The 22,652-nt window shown below is 44.2% G+C and overlaps 4 protein-coding genes across 7 annotated transcripts; 1 reads left to right on the top strand and 3 right to left on the bottom strand.

Annotated features, from left to right (window-relative positions):
* Positions 1-79: 79 nt before the first annotated feature.
* On the bottom strand, positions 80-5,959 carry LOC129583710 (uncharacterized). The gene is made up of 10 exons (XM_055475680.1): positions 5,803-5,959; positions 4,908-4,993; positions 4,550-4,634; positions 2,747-3,559; positions 2,588-2,681; positions 2,216-2,295; positions 2,076-2,150; positions 1,681-1,980; positions 1,080-1,352; positions 80-832 (listed from the first exon to the last, which is right to left on the bottom strand). The coding sequence occupies exons 1-10, from the start codon at positions 5,825-5,827 to the stop codon at positions 360-362; spliced, it is 2,304 nt and encodes a 767-aa protein (XP_055331655.1). The 5' UTR covers positions 5,828-5,959; the 3' UTR covers positions 80-359.
* LOC129583793 (uncharacterized) lies at positions 5,934-8,286 on the bottom strand. Its single transcript, XM_055475802.1, has 4 exons — positions 7,178-8,286; positions 7,022-7,115; positions 6,137-6,880; positions 5,934-6,073 (listed from the first exon to the last, which is right to left on the bottom strand). The coding sequence occupies exons 1-4, from the start codon at positions 8,058-8,060 to the stop codon at positions 5,950-5,952; spliced, it is 1,845 nt and encodes a 614-aa protein (XP_055331777.1). The 5' UTR covers positions 8,061-8,286; the 3' UTR covers positions 5,934-5,949.
* Positions 8,287-8,605: 319 nt separating this feature from the next.
* On the top strand, positions 8,606-19,166 carry LOC129596932 (tenascin-N-like). Of its 4 annotated transcripts, none has more exons than XM_055494524.1 (10): positions 8,606-9,098; positions 9,950-10,358; positions 11,131-11,892; positions 11,951-13,474; positions 13,541-13,577; positions 13,924-14,187; positions 15,185-16,006; positions 16,297-16,590; positions 16,760-17,032; positions 18,359-19,166. In XM_055494524.1, the coding sequence occupies exons 7-10, from the start codon at positions 15,244-15,246 to the stop codon at positions 18,886-18,888; spliced, it is 1,860 nt and encodes a 619-aa protein (XP_055350499.1). In that variant the 5' UTR covers positions 8,606-9,098; positions 9,950-10,358; positions 11,131-11,892; positions 11,951-13,474; positions 13,541-13,577; positions 13,924-14,187; positions 15,185-15,243; the 3' UTR covers positions 18,889-19,166. The 4 variants fall into 4 exon arrangements, with proteins under 4 accessions (XP_055350499.1, XP_055350424.1, XP_055350569.1 ...); XM_055494449.1 differs by having other exon boundaries at positions 13,541-13,658; XM_055494594.1 differs by having other exon boundaries at positions 11,131-11,881; positions 13,541-14,187.
* A 302-nt stretch (positions 19,167-19,468) lies between these two features.
* Positions 19,469-22,034, bottom strand: LOC129581220 (uncharacterized). The gene is made up of 4 exons (XM_055472185.1): positions 21,700-22,034; positions 21,494-21,625; positions 20,367-20,640; positions 19,469-20,122 (listed from the first exon to the last, which is right to left on the bottom strand). The coding sequence occupies exons 1-4, from the start codon at positions 21,835-21,837 to the stop codon at positions 19,659-19,661; spliced, it is 1,008 nt and encodes a 335-aa protein (XP_055328160.1). The 5' UTR covers positions 21,838-22,034; the 3' UTR covers positions 19,469-19,658.
* Between the last annotated feature and the right edge of the window lie 618 nt (positions 22,035-22,652).

Below are 22,652 nucleotides of genomic sequence, written 5' to 3'. Positions count from 1 at the left end.
CGAACAACGTAGAAGCACGTTATGTTGTGCGGTGCCGGTCGGCTTAACTTTTATAACAGTACAGTTCAATTTATTGGCAGTTTTTTTCTCAGGAGCTTTAATAAGTTCCTCAGACTGAGTACTGCGACAGGTGCAGTTAATTTATGCTGGACGGCTCAACTCTCACCCTACTGGCGATAAAAGTGTTTTGAAACGGGAAAAATAGTATCGGGGTCCATGTTATACGAGTACATTAAGTTAACAGAATTCCACTTAAGAACCGCAAAATGCCGGAGTCTTGGCTCTCACTGACTTGAAAATTGCGAAAGATGTTGCCCAGAATGGACTGTAATGAGTGCCACTACGGGCCATCGCGTTTATTAAGTAGACCGCACTGGGAAGCAATCCGTGTTAGCTGCGGAATCTATCCCTCCATAATGGCGTACTGATCGGCCATAGTAGAAGCGATCGATCGACAACTCGTCGAACATCCCGGCTGGGGGTTCCCATGTAAAATCAATACTATTGGTGGTGGTATTGGTAACCTTGATCACGGCGACGTTGTTAGGCTTAAGTTGCACCGTCATAGACCGCTTTTCACTTTGGACTTCCCCTCGCTCTGTCCATCCGAGGATTTCATGATTGATCCCAGGACTGAGACCGGTCAACTCCACCACAAGCCTGTCCACAGCGTTCGGCAAAACATATACAGGCGGAATCCCATCCGTTGTGAACACGAATCGCGTGAAGATGCCACGGTGTCTATGTACTTTCCAGTCGTCACTAACGGCAAATGAGATGGAGGTAGGGCTACACTCGGTCGGAGGCCAGTAAAAGGTTACAGGCGGGGGCACTACGCGAAAAAACGAATTCAAAAAGGATCTAACACTGGACGCTAGCATATTTTTTTATATTTCGTAATAAAAGAAGTCGTGACAGTATTGTATGCGTCAGGGCAACGAAACGTCGGAGCGGAATCAAATGGCAGGCCCAAACAAGTGACTTGCATGGATGGTCCTGTCATTGGATTCCACTTTGACCCTCTAGCGTTGTATCCCTATCAACAATGAGGTATTATCAGACTAGTTCTATTAACTTACAGGAATGGACAGTCTGCGACACTTCTTCGCTGAGCAGGTCACAAGCAACAGCTGCCACACGGACCTCGTACGTCGCTCCTTCATAATCAATGCCAATAGAGTGGTTGACAACCACTGGATCACTGGGAATGATGATTTCACGCACTGGTGCATCTTTCACATCCAGGTTCAACAATTTCACGCGGTAGTACTTTGTGGAATTAGTTGGTCGTTGAAGTTGCAGTATCAGTTTGCCCGGTAAAGTTTGCACGATGAAGCTGGGCTTGAGCGGACCTGCAGCAGTATCAGTTAGCCACACGCTGACATGCGTTATGTGCACAGATTCACGGCAAACCGACGATTTGCTGATGACCACAAGAAAACCATGAAGATAACAAAGTAATAATTTAATTGTGCACTTTACAGTTTACACGCACGAATACTGTTGTAAGTACTTAATCACAGTGATCGATACGTACGCTGCCAACCGAAAACTGTGCAATTATTCGTTTAAATTAATACTAACAAATAATAGTAGTGATTATTGGATGACATTTGTTTCTTTACACTGTATTCGTTTCAGAAACGTAGATGTATGGGTAGCCACTCGGCATATTCTTACGAGTGCAGTACAAGACAGCGGGTGTCTCCACACTGGAAACATTTCCCACAAAACTTCTCATTCGGAATGAATACGTTGTGCCTGGTTCTAATCCTGTCACATTGAAGCTCGTGGCGATCGCGTTGGAAACGTTGACTATTTTCAGATCCGGTGAGGGCGAGACTGCACCGCCATCGTCGCGTTGGTACAGAATCTGGTAGCCTTCAATGCGAGTGTTGAACGGTATGGACCATTCCAGCGTAATGCTGTCCGTGGAGGTCAGGTTCTCGCTGGCACTAATATCAACGGGAGGAAAGGGATCTGTCAAAAGAGCCATTGGGATTTCAAGAAACTTATCGATTGGCCAGACTGACCGTTTTCAAGGGTAAGTATATTACGAGAGTGGACAAACGTACAAGTAAATTCATTAAATAAGCGCACTACATTCCGACCATTCTGTAGCAGCCTCGCGCGGATGAAATAGTGCGTACCTGCAGGACACAAATATTGCCGTTAAAGATTGTTGACAGTCAGCACTACACCACGTTCTGCGCACCTCCAAGCAAATCTCGGAAGTTGACGTGCTGGCCGGCGGAAACATTTCCTTTCAGAACCAAGTCAACTTTAGAAGTTGCACTACAACAAATTCAGTAAAATTTTACTAAGCACGGCTTCGGATAACAACTTATAATCGTACATAGGTAAATAGTTATACGAAATTAACTCGAGAATTTTTTTTTCTATTGCTCTCTCAGTCACACTCTAGGGTGCCGTTGTAATTTCACGTTTATTAATCAAATTCTGGCTCCGCTGCGGTATTTTAATGCTATCCTTGAGCGGAGCATTACTCTACCATTTTGTTGATACATATCTTTTAATATTTAAACGGTGTTCAACGTTAAATCTGAGAAAGCATTCTCACACTTACTTAACTTCCAAAAATGTGACTGCCCCATCCGCTGATTCCATTACAATTTCCGGTCGATCCCTGACTGCCGTCAAGGATAAAGAAGCATTCGACGCTACGGTGGTATCACATTGTGTTAGCCCTATGTTATCCCCTAATGTTTGGTTGTATTGAGCTTACATCGGTCTTCATTTATTGAAAATGGCTCCTGAGAAAAATTAATTGCTTGCGAGCCGTTTGGAAACGCTGCGCAGTCAATCGGTAAATACACGTCTCGCTTTCCAATCTCTTCGTTTTCCCACGACAGCACTGGCATCCGAAATATTTCTCCGGCCTTCGCCCGGCGCAATAGCTGACTGCCCGGCCACCATTTTCTGAACCATTGGTATTCATAGGCACAGTGCAACTGCTGGAGATAATCGGCCACCTGTACACTAAACTGCGACATTTCGCTGAATCCCCGTTCCAGTGATAGCATTCGCAACGCTGGCAGATCCGTGAATGAGTCTTGTTCCAAGGACCGCATTGTCGTGTTGACGAACTGGATCGACCGGAGCTCCGATGTCCACGAAAAGTCGTATTTTCTCACCACAATATCCTGGCAGTTGTGCAGCTGAAAGTCCCACAGATTGGCGAAACCAGGCCCCGCCAGTTTATAGGTAGTGCGCGGAGAGACGCAGTTATACAGATGCAACATGACGGTGTTGTTCCGAACGGGTGATATATCAAAGTTCAGGGATGGTCTGTCCGTCAAGCTGACGAAGACAGCACGCTGTGGTGACTGCGAAAAAGATTGGGCGAGTTGACGGATTTCTTCGTCGTTCGCTTGATTATCACAGTGGATCTGCACGTAGTTCAAGGTGCAGTTGGCAGCGGTAAGGTTTGGCGGTGCGCAATGGGCAGTAAATTGTCGGGCGCACTGTTCCGGGGTCATCGGGTCGAAGGAAAAGTGTGGGAAGGTGCCTGATTGTCCTGCATCCGTTAGCGGTCCATCTATAATTTTAGTGAGAAATACAGTACTGTACCCTATCCCAGCACTTGATTGAGCGATACGGTGCTGTATAACCTAATAAACGTTCAGCCGATTCACGTTCTTGCATGCACTAGCTGCAACCCGTGTATGTAAATGGTGAATGCGCTCGTACAAGTACAAGTGGCAGCACTGTACAAATTTCCGTCCAGTGCAGGGTTAGAGTACAGTACTGCAGTACATCTGCAGACTATTACTTTAAAATGGTATTTGTACTTTTTAACCACGAAACAAATTTTATTAAAATATAGGTGCATGTAGAGGAAAACACGGGCGTTATCTGCGTGCAGGGTGTCCACACGGAGTGTAGCTGCGCGCAGGGGTTCGGGAAATGGTGCTTGCTGCATGCACGGGAAATTTGTTTGTTTTTTAATTGTACATTTATTAATATTTAATAAATACTTTAGAATTTTAATTTCCACTTATCATTTCATAGCCCGTTTATGATTTCTCGCACTTTACCAAAAGAGAGTTTTCAGCTGCTTTCGTAACATACAGAATGATATGTCTACCATCTGATAGCCTCAATTTGTAAATGATCTAACAGATTTCAAGAAAACGTTTCAGGTTCAGGATTTCTACGGTATATCTGACTTTTGACGCAACGTTCATGGCACATTTCTGTACAGCATTAATAGCCATTTAACATGCATCTTAAAATACTTTTAAGTAGCTTAATGTGTCAGTGATACTAGAATATCCAGAAACCGACTTGAAATACTTAAAACATTTGAAATGCTTTATCATTCCAAAATCCATCAAATAGAAAATTCGAAATAGATTTAATTCAGCCGTGCACGCAGCCAACGCCCCGGCAGCAATCCCGTACCCGCAGCCAGCACCAGTGCTGACACAAAAATTTCACCCGTGCACGCAACAATAATGATTTTGTTATTAACCACCAAACACGAATTTAAAACTTTTTGGTAATTGCCGTTGTGGTTTCTACTTACCGATAGAGGCCACAGATTTCTCCTGTACAGCCAGAAAAAAACAGACGAACGGCCAAAAAAGAAACATTTTTGCGTTGGCTGCTTTCTGTAAATAGGCAACAGCGGAATTATCGTACGACGTAGTATTACTCGTAGCTTCAGCCTAAATTCGGAAACATCAGCAGAAGGAAGAGATTGTCCCGCGTTGTTGTCAGATCTTTATGTTGTTTCTAATAACTGCGCTTTTATATAGTTATTACGACCCAGTGCAACTGCAGGCCAACATTTGCCTGGAAGCAATGGTTGGTGCTATTTGCGACCAGACAGATGAAGTAAAAGTGCCGGCAAGCCGGATGTGTTAATAGTCACCGCCACTTACTGGTTGCACGACTATAACAGACATGTTAAAAGCCGGTTTTCTTTGTACTACCGCCAACTTTATCCTTATTCTGTTCGACGCGAATCCTGTAAACGAGAGTTTAATTAGGCAAAATAATGATATGGCAAAGCTGCACCGAAACGGAATGATTTTTTTCTAACAACGGCAGAATAATGCTAGAATTACATTACGTGCAGCTGAGCTTCGCAAGTCACTGTAGTACGATGCAAGAGCGAATTGTACTACTACTGTAGCTTTAGCATCGCTTATATGTTCTCAGCTGAAAAGCAGCCTAAAAGACCCGCACCAAACACAGTATACGTGATAAGTGAGCACCGTGTGTGCGTAAATGCGTAACAAGCCTCTGAACAGATGATAAAATAAGAGGGATCAGTCATTCATGGTTAATTAGGGAATAGGTATCAAGATCTTTGGGGATTTTTTCGTGCATCATATCGGCTCTATTATAGTCTATCGCGGAATACTTTAATAATACGCACTATTCAAATATACTACTCTACTCTACGAAAGTGCACCGCTTTAAATAAGAACTCTATAAGATCGAAGCGAAGCTATGGTCAGTGTAGGTTATGTTATATGTACACATAGACTGTGGCCTGTGGGATTTTGTTTTCAGTAGAAAGAGCTGAAATGTGTACATAGTACTTTGCGAGATGATCTGGTTTAAACTTTAAAGCCTGGTAACGTATTTTAAACGTTAAGCAACCCTTAAACGGAATAAGCCAAGCAACACGTAATAAAATAAATCAGCTAACATGATTTCAGGATGGATTTTTCAAGACTCCCACTCATGCATTAGTATTACAGAATGAGACCCTGTCACAAGTTACTGTTTGTGCAAGACTACATGGATGACTTCACGTTGTAAACGAACCCTTTCGCACTACGCGACAAGCCATTCAAACATGATAACAGGACAGCCTCGGAAGAATACTGTAGAACTTCACACGGAAAATGAGCAGCAGCAGAAGAATTAAAGTCATGCGATTAACCAAGCTGATTGCTCTGATATGATACTGCTTCAGTCTTCGAAGCAACTGTCCAGCACTGCAAAGGTCACGTTGGTCAGGGAGGCAATGTGCAGCTGTCGAAGATCCATAGTATCCCAGCCTTGTGGATCGTCGTTCAGGCCGAAGCTGTTGAACCTAATCAATAAAAACCGGGTTAAAGTGATACAATTATTTCTTAAGTTCTACTTTTTTTCTTACAGCTGCAGAAAAACGCGAATGCGAACCCAGTCATCCGGATACTTCAACGTTTGGACCCACCGCTTATGCATCGCTGTGACCCTTTCGAATACGCGCTGACTCACTGCTGGACAACTGTCGTTTGCTGCCGTTAAGAAAATTCGGCACTGTTCTGCGGCCGTTTGCGTGGAGTGAAAGTGTAGAAGCGGAACGATTATATCACAGCCCGCGGTAATTTTGCTCCGCATAATCTCTGAATCCGGCAATGCAGCTGCTACATCCGAGAACAAGATCCGGCACGCTGATCCCTTAAGAGCGTCGGAAGCGTTATAGCCAATCAGGACCAACTGTTCGCAGACGGACCAGAACTTGGACAGCGCGACGCAATCGGATGAGCCGAGGCGGGGATTGCAGCAGATATCGAGTAGAGTGTAGTTCATTTGATCGCGTCCGTTCTTCAGAATAATTAAAGGCAGACTGATGTCCTTTTCTTCAAATACTGTTTTGATTGTCCACATCCGTGTCAGTGCATCTTCGGCAGGATTGGCGTGCGTGTGATTCTCGTCTTGAGTCAGCGCCAGCGTATGAGTGTGTCTGGGAAGAATGCCGTTGAGCATGGTAATCAGTTCGTAAGTGCGATAATCATTGTAGTCTTCTAACGCTTCCTGAACACGCGGCTGCTTCTCATACGATGCGCAAAGATCGAAGAGAATGTGGCGCTTGTTGATGTATTTCCGGAAGATCAGCCTCCACAAAGCGCATACCCTACAGTACTGAGTAACGTTATCTTCTAACTTTAAATTATAATGTATCCTAGAAATTATGTATTCCACAGATTTTCATGTATTCTACAAATTTTCTACTTCTTGGTTCTTGTAATCACTGCCGTATCCCACCGTATCTTACCGCCTTGTCTGTGCTTGGGAATATATGTCCAAATAAAGCAATATGCACGTTACGATCGGATGGGGCAGTTCACTGATGGACATTTCTTCCAGTTCTGCAGAATATTCAGTTAAAGAACCGTACATTGCCATAACTTTTATTTTGGGATGCACTGACCATACTCCAGCGCATTCCCAGACGTCCTGTCCAGGTGAACACATTCACTCTTTTGCGTTTCGCGTAAATAGTTTTTGCACGCCTTCTTCAAGGTCGCTTCGTCCCAGAACATGCTGCGACCCGCTGCGTCATCATGCATTTCGGCACAAATAAAAGTGACCGTATCCATTTCCGCTCGCGCAAATACCCGACAGGCGAGATCTATAGAATATTTCTTCCGGCGGTGTGAACCTCGACCTTGACAAAAGAAAACGCTCGTGTCAAGTGAAACGGTTCTTCGAAAACGGCATTTTGTATCACACAGATCAGCGCCCGAATTCAACGCTAGATGGGATGTTTGACCGAGAAACGTCGGCAGGAAATCCACTTCCGGCAACAGACCAGCATCCGGAAAACTGATAACATGTTTTCTGTACAAGTACCCGGTAGTTCGCCCGAAGAAGCTTCCTCCGTCGTTAGTCGCTGGTAGACTTTCAACGAAATGATTCTGATACACGATCTCACACGGATTCTTTCCGCCACGATTATGATCGTCCAGTCGCATCGCGCGGAAGAGAACGTTCGTCTCGCCGGTTACCGTGCCCGATCGGAACACCATCGGCCCTCCTGCGTGCTGCCGCATCGCTACCTGGAGCGTTTTCCCTCGAACCATTGGCCACTTCCGCGAGGACAGGAAATGATGCGGCCAGATATGTCTAGTGTGGATCCATTGTGCATGGATCGTGCTGGCATCGAAGTCAATGAAGAAGCGATCGCCGTCAATGTCCTGAACATATCCTAACCACCATTGGCCGTTGTCACGCTGCACAAGTACCGTGTTCCCGTAGTTAACTTCCCGCGAACCAGTAAATAACTGGCGAAAGTACAACGATGTCGCGTTCATTATTTACTGATCTTCACAAAGCAAATAGTGTTACATATCAAAAAACAGGACAGCAAGCGTCAGTGGCGTTCAGCCGAAAACGGAAAGAAAAGAAGATTGCCGTTTATGGCGATAGAATGAAAAGTCTGCTATATGGCTATACTGTATTTCAACGGCGGGGAATTCTTCGCGTCGTGCTGATAAATATGCGGCTGCCTTTGCTGCGCTGATTGATAACCTGCTAAATTGAGACTCATGTGCGACTGGAATGATAACGCGAAAATTTCACTAAAATTATATCCATATACGAACATGTGGGATGAATCTGTACGATGTTGCCCGACTGATACAGTGGTTACTGCTCAATTTAATAATACGTTAGTTATTCATATTGGACTGCCCATGGCATCGGCGATAATGCTGTCTCGATAGTTGACGATAAAACAAAAGCTGTTTGGTGTGCGTGTATTAGTCAGTGGTCGCTATCAGTGGATGACAATCTGCCGGCTGTTACAGATAGCTACATTACAGACATAAAGTTGCTCATCGCTCCTGTTTCCTGATAATATAAATTTTCGTAATAACCGACCTAGGCTGACTCCCTTTACAAACATGAAATACTGCCTTCCTAATGCTAGTATTAGAATGCGTGCCATTTTGTGAGGCTGTTGGCCATCTGTTGATGGGCAAATTGTATTGGAAAATCGATATATAATTGTTATTGTTTGTTACTGGAAAGGATCCAGTTAAGAGAAGACCTACTATGTACTCGTACATATCTGTACAGACTGTACTCGATGCACCTTACCGGTCGCACCTCCATATTTATGAATGGAATAGCGTCAATGTCGTAGTCGACGGCCAACTCCAGCACGGATACTTCGTTAACATCGGATCAGACGGGCTAATTGTGGATTTCCGGCGTGCTTCACAAGAACCTGTTTTCGTGGAATTCGGTAGGATTTTTGAGTGCTCAGCGGCCGCGGGCTTTTGGGATGGAGATCCACCTTGGAAAAGATCATTGCCGTGCGCCTCAAGTTACGGTAACGGCAATCCTGAGTGAGTTACCGCGTCATATAGTGGTATAAAATCTATTTTGGCAATTTTTTTCTATAAGGTATTTGGTATTCTTTATTGGCTGTTATATAAATACATCAGTATATCACAAAGCTGACAATGCTTTCCATCAAAAATTCTTAAAAATTCAACAAAAGTCAGATAATAATTGGGAAGAAATTTGTGGGCCTGATTTATTCATGATTTATCCGTGTGGTTTCTGGATATGCAAGGTAGTCTGAAACTGCGTAGCTCGTATTAGCAGAATAGCTCACAAACCAAACATAATAGATCTTCATAAACGTGTCGGCGGTGCAATTCGGAGCGCACCGGTTTCGCGCGTAGCCTGAAGCTAACGTACGAGAAGTTGTGATTAAAATTGTGAAGAACATTTACCTAATTTTTAGTGGTAATACAGCCAATGGGTTAAAGACACTACAGTGTACGTAACACCTATAAAGATTGAAAGAAACAACCGTACTGTATGTACTCTGTAAGACTGCTCATTGATTGGAAGAAATTCATATAAACTCGTCGTCCACCTTCAAGTGGTTTTGTAACAGGGGGGGGGGGTGGTTATGGTGGTGGTGTCCGAATTGTCAAAATTATTCCCTAACTAAACCCTAAATAAATACCGTAAATAAATTTGCCGGTGCTTTCGAGAGATTTGCCTTCCAAAAATATTGTACCATTGTTTCGTAAATACACCCCTTTTGGTGTTTGTAAAGATAAACTCGGTTTCTAGCTGCAAAACTTATTTAGTACAATGTCGTCCAAAAGAGCACTGGTACTTCTTCCTAAACCCTCCAGTATTACCATTTAAATTATTACAATGTTAGTCTTTTTCAATGCAGGAAACCCGTACCGGGAGACCCACCTTTGCAAGCTCTCATGCGCTTCCATCCCGACCATCCGCTGACGTGGTACCCAGCCAAACTGCTGGAGTACGAATTCCCAGGGAGGCAGCGCAGTGAGTGCCTTCTGGTGGAACTAACGGTGAATGATCACATCGTTAGGACCGTACTACCTTCATACCGAGTGCGGCTCACGCCCTCAGCGGACGATATGGACAAGCTCCGGCTCAGTCACAATCACTTTATCATCCGCTCCACTTCTCTGCCGCTGGATGACAATGCCGATCTTGTTTGCTTATACTCCCATATTTTGCGCCTACGGTTTAGAGCAGCCGTTATTTCCGCCGCTAACGGTCGGCTGCTATATTTCACGCGAAAATTCCCCCGGACGATTTCATCTGAAGAAATAGTAAGCATCTGTAGACGGCAGCAAGGTGGATAGGATAGTGGTGGATCTTCAGAGGAGGTCATCCACTTATCTGGAGAGGTCATCAACCTTTCTGCCGAAAGGTCATCCACCTTTCTAATAACTGCATTCAAATATTTCTATCGTCTTATGAGAGCGCCAAAACTAAAATGAAAACCATATAACATTTTTGTGCGCTCAGGCGGTAGCAGACATCCTAGTATACTTACTGATGAACGCATCCAGCAGTCAGGTGAAGCGGTGGCGGTATGCTTTTATTGAGGCATTTGTAGTACGCCATTGTGTGTCAGTATTGGTAGCAACTAGCAATCTTACCGCTTCATCGGTAAAACATCCTTGGCCATAGGTGCCACCGGCAGAATGGCGGATGACCTTTGGTGAAAAGTGGATAACCTTTGCAGAGAGCTGTCTTTGCGGCTCTAAACGTTTTTCTGAAATTAAAAAATTTTGTGATGGTTTTCTGTAATCGACTTAGCCGGCGCCCGGAAAATTTGGTTGGCTTTAATAGGCTGAGACTTAGTAGACATATCCTGTAAATATGTATGTATAACATATGGGGACACAGGGGGTGTCCCTAAATAAAAGCTTTTATTCATAAAAAGGGAATAAGTGGGAAAAATATATACAAAAGGATTATTCAAGATCAGAGACCCTAATTTCCGAAGAGGACTCTATTAACAACAGTGTTTATGTGCCTGACCGCCGACATAGGCGGTCACAGTGCACACCGTGAAAATAGGATTGCTGTTTGCAGGAAGAACTGTTCCTACGCCTGAAGGCAGACTTCGCCCGGTATGGTAAAGCAGTAATTAACAAAGCATGGAATCAAAACGATGTGCGTCCCATCACGAGAGCGCTGACGACTCCGTCCAGCGCGTCAGCCGATGAGCGCGGTATTCCGTTGCCGGTGGAGCTCCTCGTTGAAGTCTTCCAATGCCTTGATACATTAAAACGGCAACTGCTAAGACGAACCTGTTTTCTGTGGAACTCTATCCTAACCTCCCGGCAATTGTATCAAGATATCGTGGTGTCACTATTCGGGGATCACGGCAGGGATTTTGTTGATTTCCTTAATTGTCTGGTACTTTGCTGCACAACTCGTACACGGCGCGTTTGTATTACCGGCGCCCGTCCGTATTTCAGGAATCCCAGCGTCGTCTTAGAGAGCATTATCAAGTTCACTGCAGTTAGAGAAGTAATCTTAAGCAATTGTACGTTCCGGGAATTCGTCGGCGTTTTGCCGGCTGCGAGCGATGGGTACCGCAAAGTGGCGGCGGCTGGAATAGATCGAATAGTGTGGCGAAATTGTTACTACACGGGTGAGAATCAGGTTGTACTGGCGCGTATTCCGTATGCCGTCGTTTATCCGCAGCGCGTTGAGCCAGCAGAACTGTGGGACACCGTGGAAATAAACCTGGTTTGGGGAAGACTGTTGAGTGCCGGTCAAGAATCGGTGGCCGATCACCTCGCGGAATCGATCAAGCAAAATGGTAGCGCTTGGAATGGTCCGTTATGGGTAACGCCTTAATTACAAGCTGTTGGGGATATTCATTACAGTGAATATGGATTTGCAGATTCTCAATTGGTTCCAGAGTTGTGATCCCCGCCCAGCCACACATTATCGCCAGCTTGAGTGGACAAGGGATAATATCCGGGATCTGGATGTGAAAAAGCTCAGCCCGATCACGATACGTATGCTGCTGAATAATCCGTTTAAACACAGCCCCAGGCACCGATGAATTACAATTATTGTGATTGGCTGGCATGTCGTGGCTGCATGGATCGTCCAAAACATTATTAATTTTATCGTCCAGTCGACGACTTATTTGATTTTTTATAACGAACGTTCAGTTGTGCAGTGTATCGTGAAAGGGTGTTTGCCTTGTTTTTATGCATATTGTGCGAATAAGTTTTCCACTGGTCGATAAACCCAGTGCTGACTTTTAAACGCATTACAGTAGATCCGTCGTGATGCGCATCAAGTACAAGGCCGTCTCCGCGAAATCCAAACACCGTAACTGTGAACTCTGATTACCACTGGCTTGATTCAAGCCATTTCCAGTATTACGTCAAGCCACGCTACCGTGATTACCAATACGACTACCGCGGAAGGGGTATCATTGGCAGTTTATGTGGACGTGTGCGCATTGTGTGATTGTACTCACGCTACCATGTTATATAGTTGCAGCCACAGCAAGTACGTTCTCGCAGTGACACACCCGCTTGAATATAATATATTATCAAGGTTTGGCTGTCCCGCTCCACGTATAATCGAAATACTACAGTCATTTTTGTGCGCCATAAGAGTGGCTCTTCTTTTTACATGTGTGTGCTTTGTAGAAGCTTAGCTCATTTAGCGCCAAAGCTGTGATGTTTGCCGACGTTGTTCCATATAGCAGTTTTCATACAGCTTTATTTTCATAATTTTTTGCTATTTTTTCATTAACACTCCCTAATATTATCTTTATGAAACACGTATATCTCATCGCTACCGTGAGTGATGTAGCTATAGAAATTAGATGTACCGCCAGTAGGAGTGTAAATTGCTTTTCTCAACTGATTATTGGCTGTGGTGTTATGAAGATCAGAATCCTTATTTTCATACATCGACCGCATCTCACGGTCAGAAACATCTTGGATTTATTCTTGCTGCAGCTTGCTCCGAATCTTGCTCCTGCACTTACGCACTTCTTGCTACGCGCTTCTTGCTCCGGACTTATGGGTGCTTGCTCCCGCACTTATGCACCACTTGCTTCTCAGCTTGCTCTGCTTGCTGATTCTTGCTACGTGTTCTTAAAAAAATCATGCAATGACCTTGCGTTGTGTTGCCTAATTGCAATGGGATGATCGTGGAGAGTTTAACCCGTTTAGGGTAACTAAGACATAGTTTCCCTGTACCGGCCGTTATAGTCGAAACACAGAAAGTCGTTGCACGCTCAAAGAGACACCAATGGAACCAATGGAACCAATGAAGCTCTATTGGAACTCGTTGGAACTGTTGGAACTACTATCTGTACACCTTACTGCGCCCTTGTGTGGTACCAATGGAACCTATGGAACTCTACTGGAACCTGTTGGAACTGTTGGAACTACTATCTGTACATGTCCTATTGCGCCCTCGTGTAGTACCAATGGAATTTATGTAACTCTACTGTATCCCACAGGAACCGTTGGAACATCGTCTCGTCGTGGTCATCGTCTGTACATCGTCTCATTGCGCCGTTGCAGCTATGTGATACCAATGGAACCTAATGGAACTCCTTTGGAACTGTTGGAACTTCTGTAAATCGTCTCATTGCGCCTTTATTTGATTTCAGTGGAACTTATGGAACTCCACTGGAACTCGTTGGAACCAAAGGAAACATTGTAAATACGTTCCAATGGGTTCCAATAGAGGTCCATTGGTTCCATGTATCACGTAAAGGGCGAAATGAGAAATGTACAGTGGTTCCGACCGTTCCAATGGGTTTCAATAGAGTTCCATACGTTCCATTGGTATCATAAGGGACGTAACATGAACTTCTGTTGTGATTTCATCGGATACTAGCGTAGGTATTTAGTTGGACTGGATGGAACTGGTGGATCTCATGGAACCAGTGGAACGTATGGAACCGGTGTGGTTTTTGGGACCAATGGAACTTGTGGAACCATTGGAACTCTAGAGGAACCGCCTTCTTACCCTAAACGGGTTAATCTATGTGATCGTGCATCATCTCCCACCGTTGTCACCTATGTAAACGGTAGTCAGCTTTCGGTCAGCATCGCTGCCGACCATGCCAGCCTTTCCCACACTAACAGCCGACAGATCGTGGTAAGGTGGATTAACGGTTAACCAACCCACTAGAACAGTAGTCAAACCGCCTACTGTTATAATATCGTTTTCCACTGTTTGTTATCTTAATTTATAAATTCGCTGTGTCGCTGTCGGTTCGTTCGTGTACGCTGCCAGTTGTGCGCAGTTATACCGTACTAATCGTCAAATACTGTGCTTCGCGGCTGGGAACGAGATAAAGGGTGCCAAAGCCATGGTTTCAAGATAACGGGCTAACTTTAGCTTCGTGCCGGAATGACTTGTAAATTTCCGCTGCACGGTAGCTGTGCCAATATTCTGGCGTTCTTGAAAAATACCAAGCGCGTATGTTATTTCTCTTTCCGCGCAGTTCTTCCATGCCTTTCGCTTACTGAATTATTATGTATGAAAGCTGTGCCGAACAGATTAATCAGAAAGCTGGCCGTAATACAACGTAGACAAGCTGGTAACATGTCTTTTATACCAGAAAGTTACCAGTAACTGGTCGTGTGAATACTAACACATCCGGCTTGTCGGCCGTTTCTCGGTAGAAAATTAACACAAGCGATTGCTTGCAGGCAAATGTTGCGCTCAGTTGGACTCGCCGTAAAGAAAATGCGAGACATCGGAATAGATCTATAAAAGCATAGTTATTACAAACACCTTAAAGGCCTAGCTAGCAACAACCCTTGGCAATTGTTAAGCTCGACTGCTGGTGTTTCACGTAATAAACTGCAGCAGACTCTATCTCTTCCCGATAATCCGCTGTAGTCTGTTTATTAATGCAAAAATGTTTTTTCGTCTTTGGCCGTTTATCGGTGCTTTTCTAGCTGTTCAGGAGAAATCCAAGGCTTTAATAAACGGTAAGTACAGCGTTGTGCTGTTAGTGACAACTTCTTCCTGCGCTTTTGAGTGTTTGGTGGTAGATACCTGTGCAGTATGGTAGAACACCCTTACAGGCTAAAACACCGGTGTTCTCAACGTATAACTGTTTTTTTTATTTATTCGCTATTCACAGATGGACCGGTAAAAGACGCCGGGCTGCCCGTACCTTTCCCACGCTTTGCCTCCGAACCGATGTCACCGGAGCAGTGCACCCGACAATTTACCGCCCACTGCGCACCGCCCAATCATACCATTGCCAACTGCAGCCTCAGTTATGGACTACAGATAAACTGTGATAATCAAGCTGACGCCCAAGAAGTTCGTCAACTCGCCAAATCTTTATCGCAGTCACCACTCCGAGCGGCCTTTATAAACCTCACGGAGAGTCCACTGGTGACCTTCGATAATCTGTCACCCGTTCGGCTAACCACCGTCGTGCTGCATCTGCGTGACTGCGTTACGCCGCGAGCCACCGGGAAACTGCAACAGCTGGCTTTTTCCAATCTGTTGGACTTTGAGTTGTATAACTGCTACGACGTCGTCGTGAAGAAAACCGACTTTTGGCTATCGTTGAAGCTCCGACTCATCCAGTTCGTCAACACGACAATGCGGTCTTTAGAAGTGGACACGTTCACCGTTCTGCCGGCGCTGCGGTTGTTATCGGTTGAACGCGGATTCGATAAATTACCGGTGTTTAGTAATGATGTTGGCGAGTATATCATGCGGCTGCACTGCAGTTCGGAATACGAGTGGCTCCGGGATTTGTTGACGGGCAGTCAGCTGATGCAAGAAGCGGAAGCCGGGGAAATATTTCGGATTCCGATGTCGCCATGGAAGAATGAAGAGATTGAAATGCGAGACGTGTATCATCCCATTACTTGCGAACCAAAGCCGTTTCCTGTTGGCTTGCAAATTCAGCTCTCTGAGCAAATTCATTGGATACATGAGGAAAACTGTAAGCACAATTAAATTTCTACATCAGAAAGTCTGACTGTACGATGCAAATCTGGAAAAAGTAAACATTACTCGGTTCGTCAATGGCCAAACAGGCCAATTGATAATAATATTAAAAATATCGGCAAACAGCGATCATTGGTGCAACAGAAACACATCGAGTGTTCGTGGCTCACCTGCAATGGGTTCGAACAAAAACGTACTGTTTTTGCACAAAAACCGCTTAAATGACCCATGTACTTTTATTACTACATTTTACATCGTTGTATCTTTTGAAAAATTTACTTGTAGATTTGGTTGCTAATATCTCAGCCAAAGCGAACTTGACGACCACAAACAGCATCACGTTGAAATGGTCCATGCCGCTTAGCGCACCCTCTCAAGGCTACCAGATTCTGTACCAACGCCACGATGCCGACGCCATCACGCCTCAAACGGATCGAAAAATAATCGACATTTCCAACGCCAGCATTACGACATTCAATGTGACAGGATTACAACCAGGCTCAACGTATTCATTCCGAATGAGAAGTATTGCGGAAAATCAATCCATTGTGGAAACTACCGCTTCCTTATACTGCACACGTAAGAACACATGCCGATCGGTCATTGGTCCTATATTTCGCAAACAAACATAACTATATTAAGTCATTTAATTATCATTATTAAGTCATTTAATTATAATTATTAAGGAAATGTTGGATTGGTGGAGAGATATTGATAGTGTCATGTACGAGTACGAGTATTAATGCAGGTCCACTCACACCCAATTCCACCGTGCAACGTCTGCCAATCAAGCTGATGGTGCAAATTCAAAAGCCGCATAACACTACAAAATACTACCGGGTGATACTGCGAAACTTGGATGTAAAAGATGAGCCGGTGCGTGAGATTTCCATTCGCAATGACTCGCTGGTTGTCAACTACCCCATTTCCCTTGAGTATCGGGGAGCGACGTACGAAGTTCGTGTGGCAGCTGTAGCTTGTGACCTGTTCAGCGAAGAAGTTTCGCACATTGTCCGTTCGTGTAAGTTAACTGATTACCTAATGCTTTCTACCCGTAGTTGTTAACGACAACAGCGACAAATGCTTTCAAGTTGCTTTCTAGTTGTTCTAGCGACAACAGGTCTTAAAAAGGCTCTGTTGTTTCGGTGTACTATGACGGGCTCTTTGCCGGGTGCAAGAGAACCGTCTTCCCCAAATGCAACCTTCAACAATTTTGATTTCAAACTAGCGTGCCAAATTGATGAGTGCAGTTAACCGAAATAATATTATGGTAATGAGGTAATCCCATTTAACGCACAAGCGGTAAATGAGGTTAACGCAGAGCGCGAGAATGTGACCTGGCAACAACGGAAAATATCCTGCTGATACTTCATCACCTCGCTGCCACAAAACGTTTCGTGAATGCAGAAATTTTTGTACACAGATGTTAGTGATACGGTGATACCGCCTGGTACAGTGAAGATACAGCCATAAATGCAAAACGTCATCCGAACAGTCCCGATGAATGATTCTACTTCCGTGTCAGCTATTACCACTGTGCAGCCGTCGGGCATTCCACTTTATGGTTGCTTTATTTGCTAAGATGCGCACCATTATGCAAATCAGTGTCCGTAGCGGATAATAGGCTCCTCCAACATGCCACCAGCTAATCTTTCTCCATCGAGCTAGAGCCAAGCAATCTTGCAGTCACCCCGTTCCCCGCGTATTGTAATCTTTCGCGATACAACAACGGACGTTGTCCAAACTCATGTCCGCATCGTCGCATTCACGTCTGCGACCAGTGCTGCGACACTTCCCACATCCGTACTTTCCATAGCTCAGTTCCCGCCTAACCACCATTCCTTCTCATCGTTACTTCCTTGTTACCACCTTCTTTTATCATCCTCTTCTTCCTGTTTACCTCTACTCCAATAACATTTGCTTACTTCCTCGCTTAATACAATCTTTCCATTTTAATACTGATTATTTTAGATGTACGCTTCCATTATATTCCTAACATTTTGCTTGCTAATATTTCCTTCTTTCCAGAAAAATCTTGAAACTTTTGTTACCGATCAGAAGCTATTTTTCGGCCTGTTTGCTGTTCTCCGCGCGATGGGGGGCTACCTGTCGATTTGGGGGTGTCCGGCGCGGCTTGTATCAAAACCCGGTGATCAGCGGCACACTTCAGTGCGTCGTCTGGACATTGCCGGGCCTGATCACGTGCCCCGGCATCCTCAAGCGGCAAAAGGCGGCGTTCGCGAGTGAACTCGACAAGCGTTAACGTATACTTAAAATTAGAAAAATAAAAGAGTATTCTGCAGTCAACATCCACAGTTTTCATCACTTTCTATTTATTTTTTGGTAGCGCCTCCGCCTGTGATGTTTTTTCGACCTCCCTCTGAAGTTACGCAAACCTCCATCAAATTTTACTTCCAAACCGCCTGGAGATTACAAGGTAGTTTCTTTACACGATTTGTTTTCTCTACGGATGGGAATCCTCCGAAGTATGTTTTGCGAAATGACGAGGACAGACACCAAATAGAGTTAACCGGTTTCACTCCTGGGACAAAGAGCGAAATTCTCGGATGGACAGAGCAGGGAGACGTGCAAAGTGAAAAGCGGTCTCTAATTGTGCAGCTGAAGCCCAACAATGTCACCGTGCTTAATGCTACAAAGATCTCCAGCAGTAGCATTGATTTCACTTGGGAATCGCCTGTCGGGATTGTCGGTTTTTATGAGATTGGTTACAACAATACCGAGCCAATTTATACAAACGCTACTTCCTGGAGTTTCACAGGCTTGCGACCCTCCACGGTATACGCAGTCTACGTGACAGCCCGTTGTGGCACCGAACGCAGTAGTGCTTTGACAAAATTTTTTAAAACTTTGCCCTAAGTACGTATAATTATACGGTTGTTTCGCTCGGTTTCGGTATTTTCACAGCGATTCACAAGATATATTATGGCCTGCAAATGCGCGCAAATGATATTACATCCAAGATGACTTATTAAAAGCAAGTGTGGAACAGCCTTATTTCACCTCCTCTCTACCTAAGTTTTCGAATTGCTTCCAGGTTAAGACACAACTGTACTTTCTGATTGCTTTATTCGGCTAGCTGCTTCAAAAACCGCTCGGTTTACCTACAGTATACATTTGGAAAAGCTGGCTTATAGCTGCAGTTTCCAATTTGCTTACAATATACAACACAGTCCTACGCAGGCAGTTAAGATAAACTCAAGTTGAAGTTTTGAACTACATTTTTTTTCGTACCGTCGTAATGCATAACAGTGGAAGTAACCTCTGAGCCGTGAACACCTCTGAACCCCGAACCAAAAACTGCGTACCGAGGGTGTTCAAGATCGGGAGGTTCCACTGTAAACTTAAAACGTTAAAAAAAGCCTTTCAAGAGCTTGTCCACTTTTAGATTAGAAAATGTTTACTTCCAGTCTTCCAATGTTAAGGAACAGTGCTGTCATCGTAAAAAATTTAATTGCGTGTTAAACAAGCATGCAACACAGCGCAGCTGTACTTACTCTATAAATAAAAATGGGATAAAATGAGTATTTCCCTGAGAGCACCAGTGATTTGTCGTAGGCAGAACCATGTATCAAAAGTATCAGCTACTAACTATCTTGATTGCTTGCAAAAATCAAAATGAAATAAAACTAGTGTAAATTGTAGTCCGAAGCGATCTTTATGAAATTTTCTCCACCTTTCAACTGGCCGAGGACAAGTCCATGATCGTACAGTCTCACCACTTCCGTCTGGGCCTTACATCGGCTGCACTGAACCTGGTCCACAGGTGCGGTATGGTCTGTTATATTCATACAAGCATCTATCTTGTTCAGCGCTTTGTTCAGAACGTATTTGTCTTCCGAAGAAATCCGGTCCCAGGCGTTATAGAACGGCCCCGTCCAGGAGGTATCTCTCCACGAACTGTAAGAACTGATATAGACCGGTGGCCAGTCGTTCCAGTTCCGCGTCGTCTTAAACAGCGCATTTGCTTCTGGACGGGTGCCGCAGGTGACCTTTTGGAGGCAGTTCTTCTTATCGACAACCACCATGAGAGGCGGATTGCAGCAGGGATGGATGACCATGCTCAGTTTCCCGTCGTCGCAGTACGGTCGACCTGTCAACACAGAAAGACAATTTAGATTTCACGACATTTTTCGACAGAATAAAAGCGACAAAGCTGATTGAATTTTAACGGCAAAACCGGCGTTCACTTTGATAACTCAATAAAATCGGCCTCTTTAGCTGACCACTTGAAGTACTGGCTTGTAAGCCGCGCGACGTGTATTCACACGTAGAAGGGATGGTTGTAAGTGAACGCATCAGTATCATATTCTTTCCAAAAGGAAAAACGATGTTACCCGACATGTGAGGTTTGGGGCGCTTCCCGTAATCTGGGTCGGTAATTCGCCAGCCTTCGTAAGGTGGCTCCTTATCGGGTGCGATGTCAATCGCTTCCAGCTTGGTTATTTCATCCAGAAGGGGAATACAAGTCGGCCAGAAACGGCCCAGAGAAAACAGATCGTACTGACACATCGCTCGGCTGTATGGGTTCTTGCAGGAATCGCAATCGTTCTCCGGTAAGCAGGGTTGCGCGGACGTCGGGAGAAACATCATTGGAAGATTCCGGCAACACTGTAAAACAGGGAAATTCTCAGATTGAACTCTGCTCAAAATACGGTTGAATTCAAAAAGTTTTGGACCAACTTTGAAATAATTGCAAATAAAGCGTCATTTTTTTCACGAAAAAATCGATATTTGAAAAACTGTTGTTGCCGCTGCACGATAAAAATAAATTCGTCATCATTCTCAGTAAATAAAAATCAAAATTATTTAAATGATATTTTAAAAAAATAAATCCTTCGTTTCCAACCGTTTCAGGAGCTAAAAGATTGCTTTCATTTTGAAATGGTTTGATTTGCGCCTTAAAGTGTGAAATGTCTGGGCTTTTGCTTGTTTCTCCCTACAATAGGTGCAAATCCTGTAGATTATGTACGTAGCAGCCGCAAAACAGAACTTCAACGTAACAACAACGTGCGCATTACGATTGCGGCTGCTACAAAGGTTACACCGGACTACTTCACGAAATTCTGCAATACATCACAAACTAATAACGATTACATGATTTACCATTAAGATCCGTAATTTAAAGTGAAGCGATATTTAAAGGAAAGCAATTAAAAGGGAATTTAAAGGGACTTGAAAGCGATACCAAATGTATAAACGTACACGGAATTGACAAAACCTTCCGCTTTCACACAATCCTAAATATCAGTTTTTGTACAGTTTATTTCATTAAGTTTGGACAAGTTAATTACTGATACAAATATAACTTGGCATAAATCGGTTCCATGCATTGATTCCGATCACTGCGGGTTGGCTGAAGCATTAATATGGACAAAACCTATCGCCACACTGCCTTGCAGATAATGCATGAATGACATGACATGACATGCCAGAAAAATGACATAAGCGCAGCTTCACTCACCGCGTAATGGATGTGGTGCTTTACAGAGGATCCGCTGCTGACCGGAGTAATCGTCGGCCAATTGCACCGCAAATATTTATCATCGGTAATCGTTTTGATTATCACCTCCGGTGGGGTGGAGGAGTTAGCACACTGTACAGGATGTGGTTAAAGTCCCGTGGTTTACAAAGATTTATATTACAGATATTTGCCGGTTAGCTACTCACTTCAAACGCGTATTCAATCGGCGACTCATCGCCAGATTCACCACTACAAAAAGGACCGTCTGCTGCCACGTTTGATAACACCCATCCGCTGAGAGCAATACAGGAGATAGCTGTAATACCGGTTGGAAAGGCTGACATTCTCCAGAGGACGCTCAACCATTAATGATTAAAAAACGTAAGAAGCAAGACTGCAGCCGCAGTAAAAACGGATTAATATACCACGGATATGAAAAATGTAGCGGCGTTTTTCGCGGTTTAAATAGCTATTACTCCCGAGTTAATTAGAGCAACTGGAAAACTGATTGAGCAAACCGCCACACGGCAATCACAGCCACTGTTCTTGTTATTTAGCGTAGGCACATAGCGCTAACCTGGATCAAGGAACGTGTTTCAAGTGGTTGTTAGTAAATTTGGCTAAGTTTTTTCGGTATGATGGTCGGTTTCGCCTAACGTGACACTTGAAATGTGCACACTTCGCTGCCCCACATGACTGCAGCGTTACGTCCACTTCAAAATATTTTGCCGTACTGAATTCTTGCATAATAGATATGTTCGGGCCTCTGTTTATTGCACCCCTTATTTTCCTTTCAGTGAGTATTCCTTTCCTTTCAGGTTAACACTGTAAAATTTTAATTGTAGAAGCAAAAGGTACATTCCGGCCAATGGAACTGCGGCTTGAAGGTTCGAGCTGCATGATGGTTTATCTACAGTACATGTGATCAAAATTTCGACTTTTTCATCTCTTATGGTTAGCTTTGAGAGCTGTTGGCTCAGTACGGGTTTTTCTACGTACGTTTATGAAGACTTGTAACAAATTTTCACACGGCTTACAGGGATCGTGAAGTTTAATGCAAACATTTGGGAGATGGAAATCAGAAAGGAAACAACTACAGTACGTACAGTACTAATTTAATCTTGCGACACGATTCGCGTTTTGCCGCGCTCCCAGTCCA

Source organism: Paramacrobiotus metropolitanus, unplaced genomic scaffold (genome assembly GCF_019649055.1).
Source record: "Paramacrobiotus metropolitanus isolate TYO unplaced genomic scaffold, Prichtersi_v1.0 Parri_scaffold0000001, whole genome shotgun sequence".
In the NCBI taxonomy this organism is placed as follows: domain Eukaryota; kingdom Metazoa; phylum Tardigrada; class Eutardigrada; order Parachela; family Macrobiotidae; genus Paramacrobiotus; species Paramacrobiotus metropolitanus.
This window is presented reverse-complemented; position numbering and strand designations above follow the sequence as displayed.

Coding starts and splice junctions, on each gene's coding strand:
- LOC129583710 (XM_055475680.1), bottom strand. CDS start 5,827: ATGGCTTGTCGCGTAGTGCGAAAGG. Junction 4,994..5,802: donor TTGTCGCGTAGTGCGAAAGG/GTTCGTTTACAA, acceptor TCTCGTTTACAG/GATTCGCGTCGAACAGAATA. Junction 4,635..4,907: donor CTGTTATAGTCGTGCAACCA/GTAAGTGGCGGT, acceptor GCCTATTTACAG/AAAGCAGCCAACGCAAAAAT.
- LOC129583793 (XM_055475802.1), bottom strand. CDS start 8,060: ATGAACGCGACATCGTTGTACTTTCGCCAGTTATTTACTGGTTCGCGG. Junction 7,116..7,177: donor TGGGAATGCGCTGGAGTATG/GTCAGTGCATCC, acceptor AATATTCTGCAG/AACTGGAAGAAATGTCCATC. Junction 6,881..7,021: donor TCCCAAGCACAGACAAGGCG/GTAAGATACGGT, acceptor TCAGTACTGTAG/GGTATGCGCTTTGTGGAGGC.
- LOC129596932 (XM_055494372.1), top strand. CDS start 14,957: ATGTTTTTTCGTCTTTGGCCGTTTATCGGTGCTTTTCTAGCTGTTCAG. Junction 15,030..15,184: donor ATCCAAGGCTTTAATAAACG/GTAAGTACAGCG, acceptor CGCTATTCACAG/ATGGACCGGTAAAAGACGCC. Junction 17,033..18,358: donor TTCGCACATTGTCCGTTCGT/GTAAGTTAACTG, acceptor ATTTTTTGGTAG/CGCCTCCGCCTGTGATGTTT.
- LOC129581220 (XM_055472185.1), bottom strand. CDS start 21,837: ATGTCAGCCTTTCCAACCGGTATTACAGCTATCTCCTGTATTGCTCTC. Junction 21,626..21,699: donor CGATTGAATACGCGTTTGAA/GTGAGTAGCTAA, acceptor CATCCTGTACAG/TGTGCTAACTCCTCCACCCC. Junction 20,123..20,366: donor CCCCAAACCTCACATGTCGG/GTAACATCGTTT, acceptor CTGTGTTGACAG/GTCGACCGTACTGCGACGAC.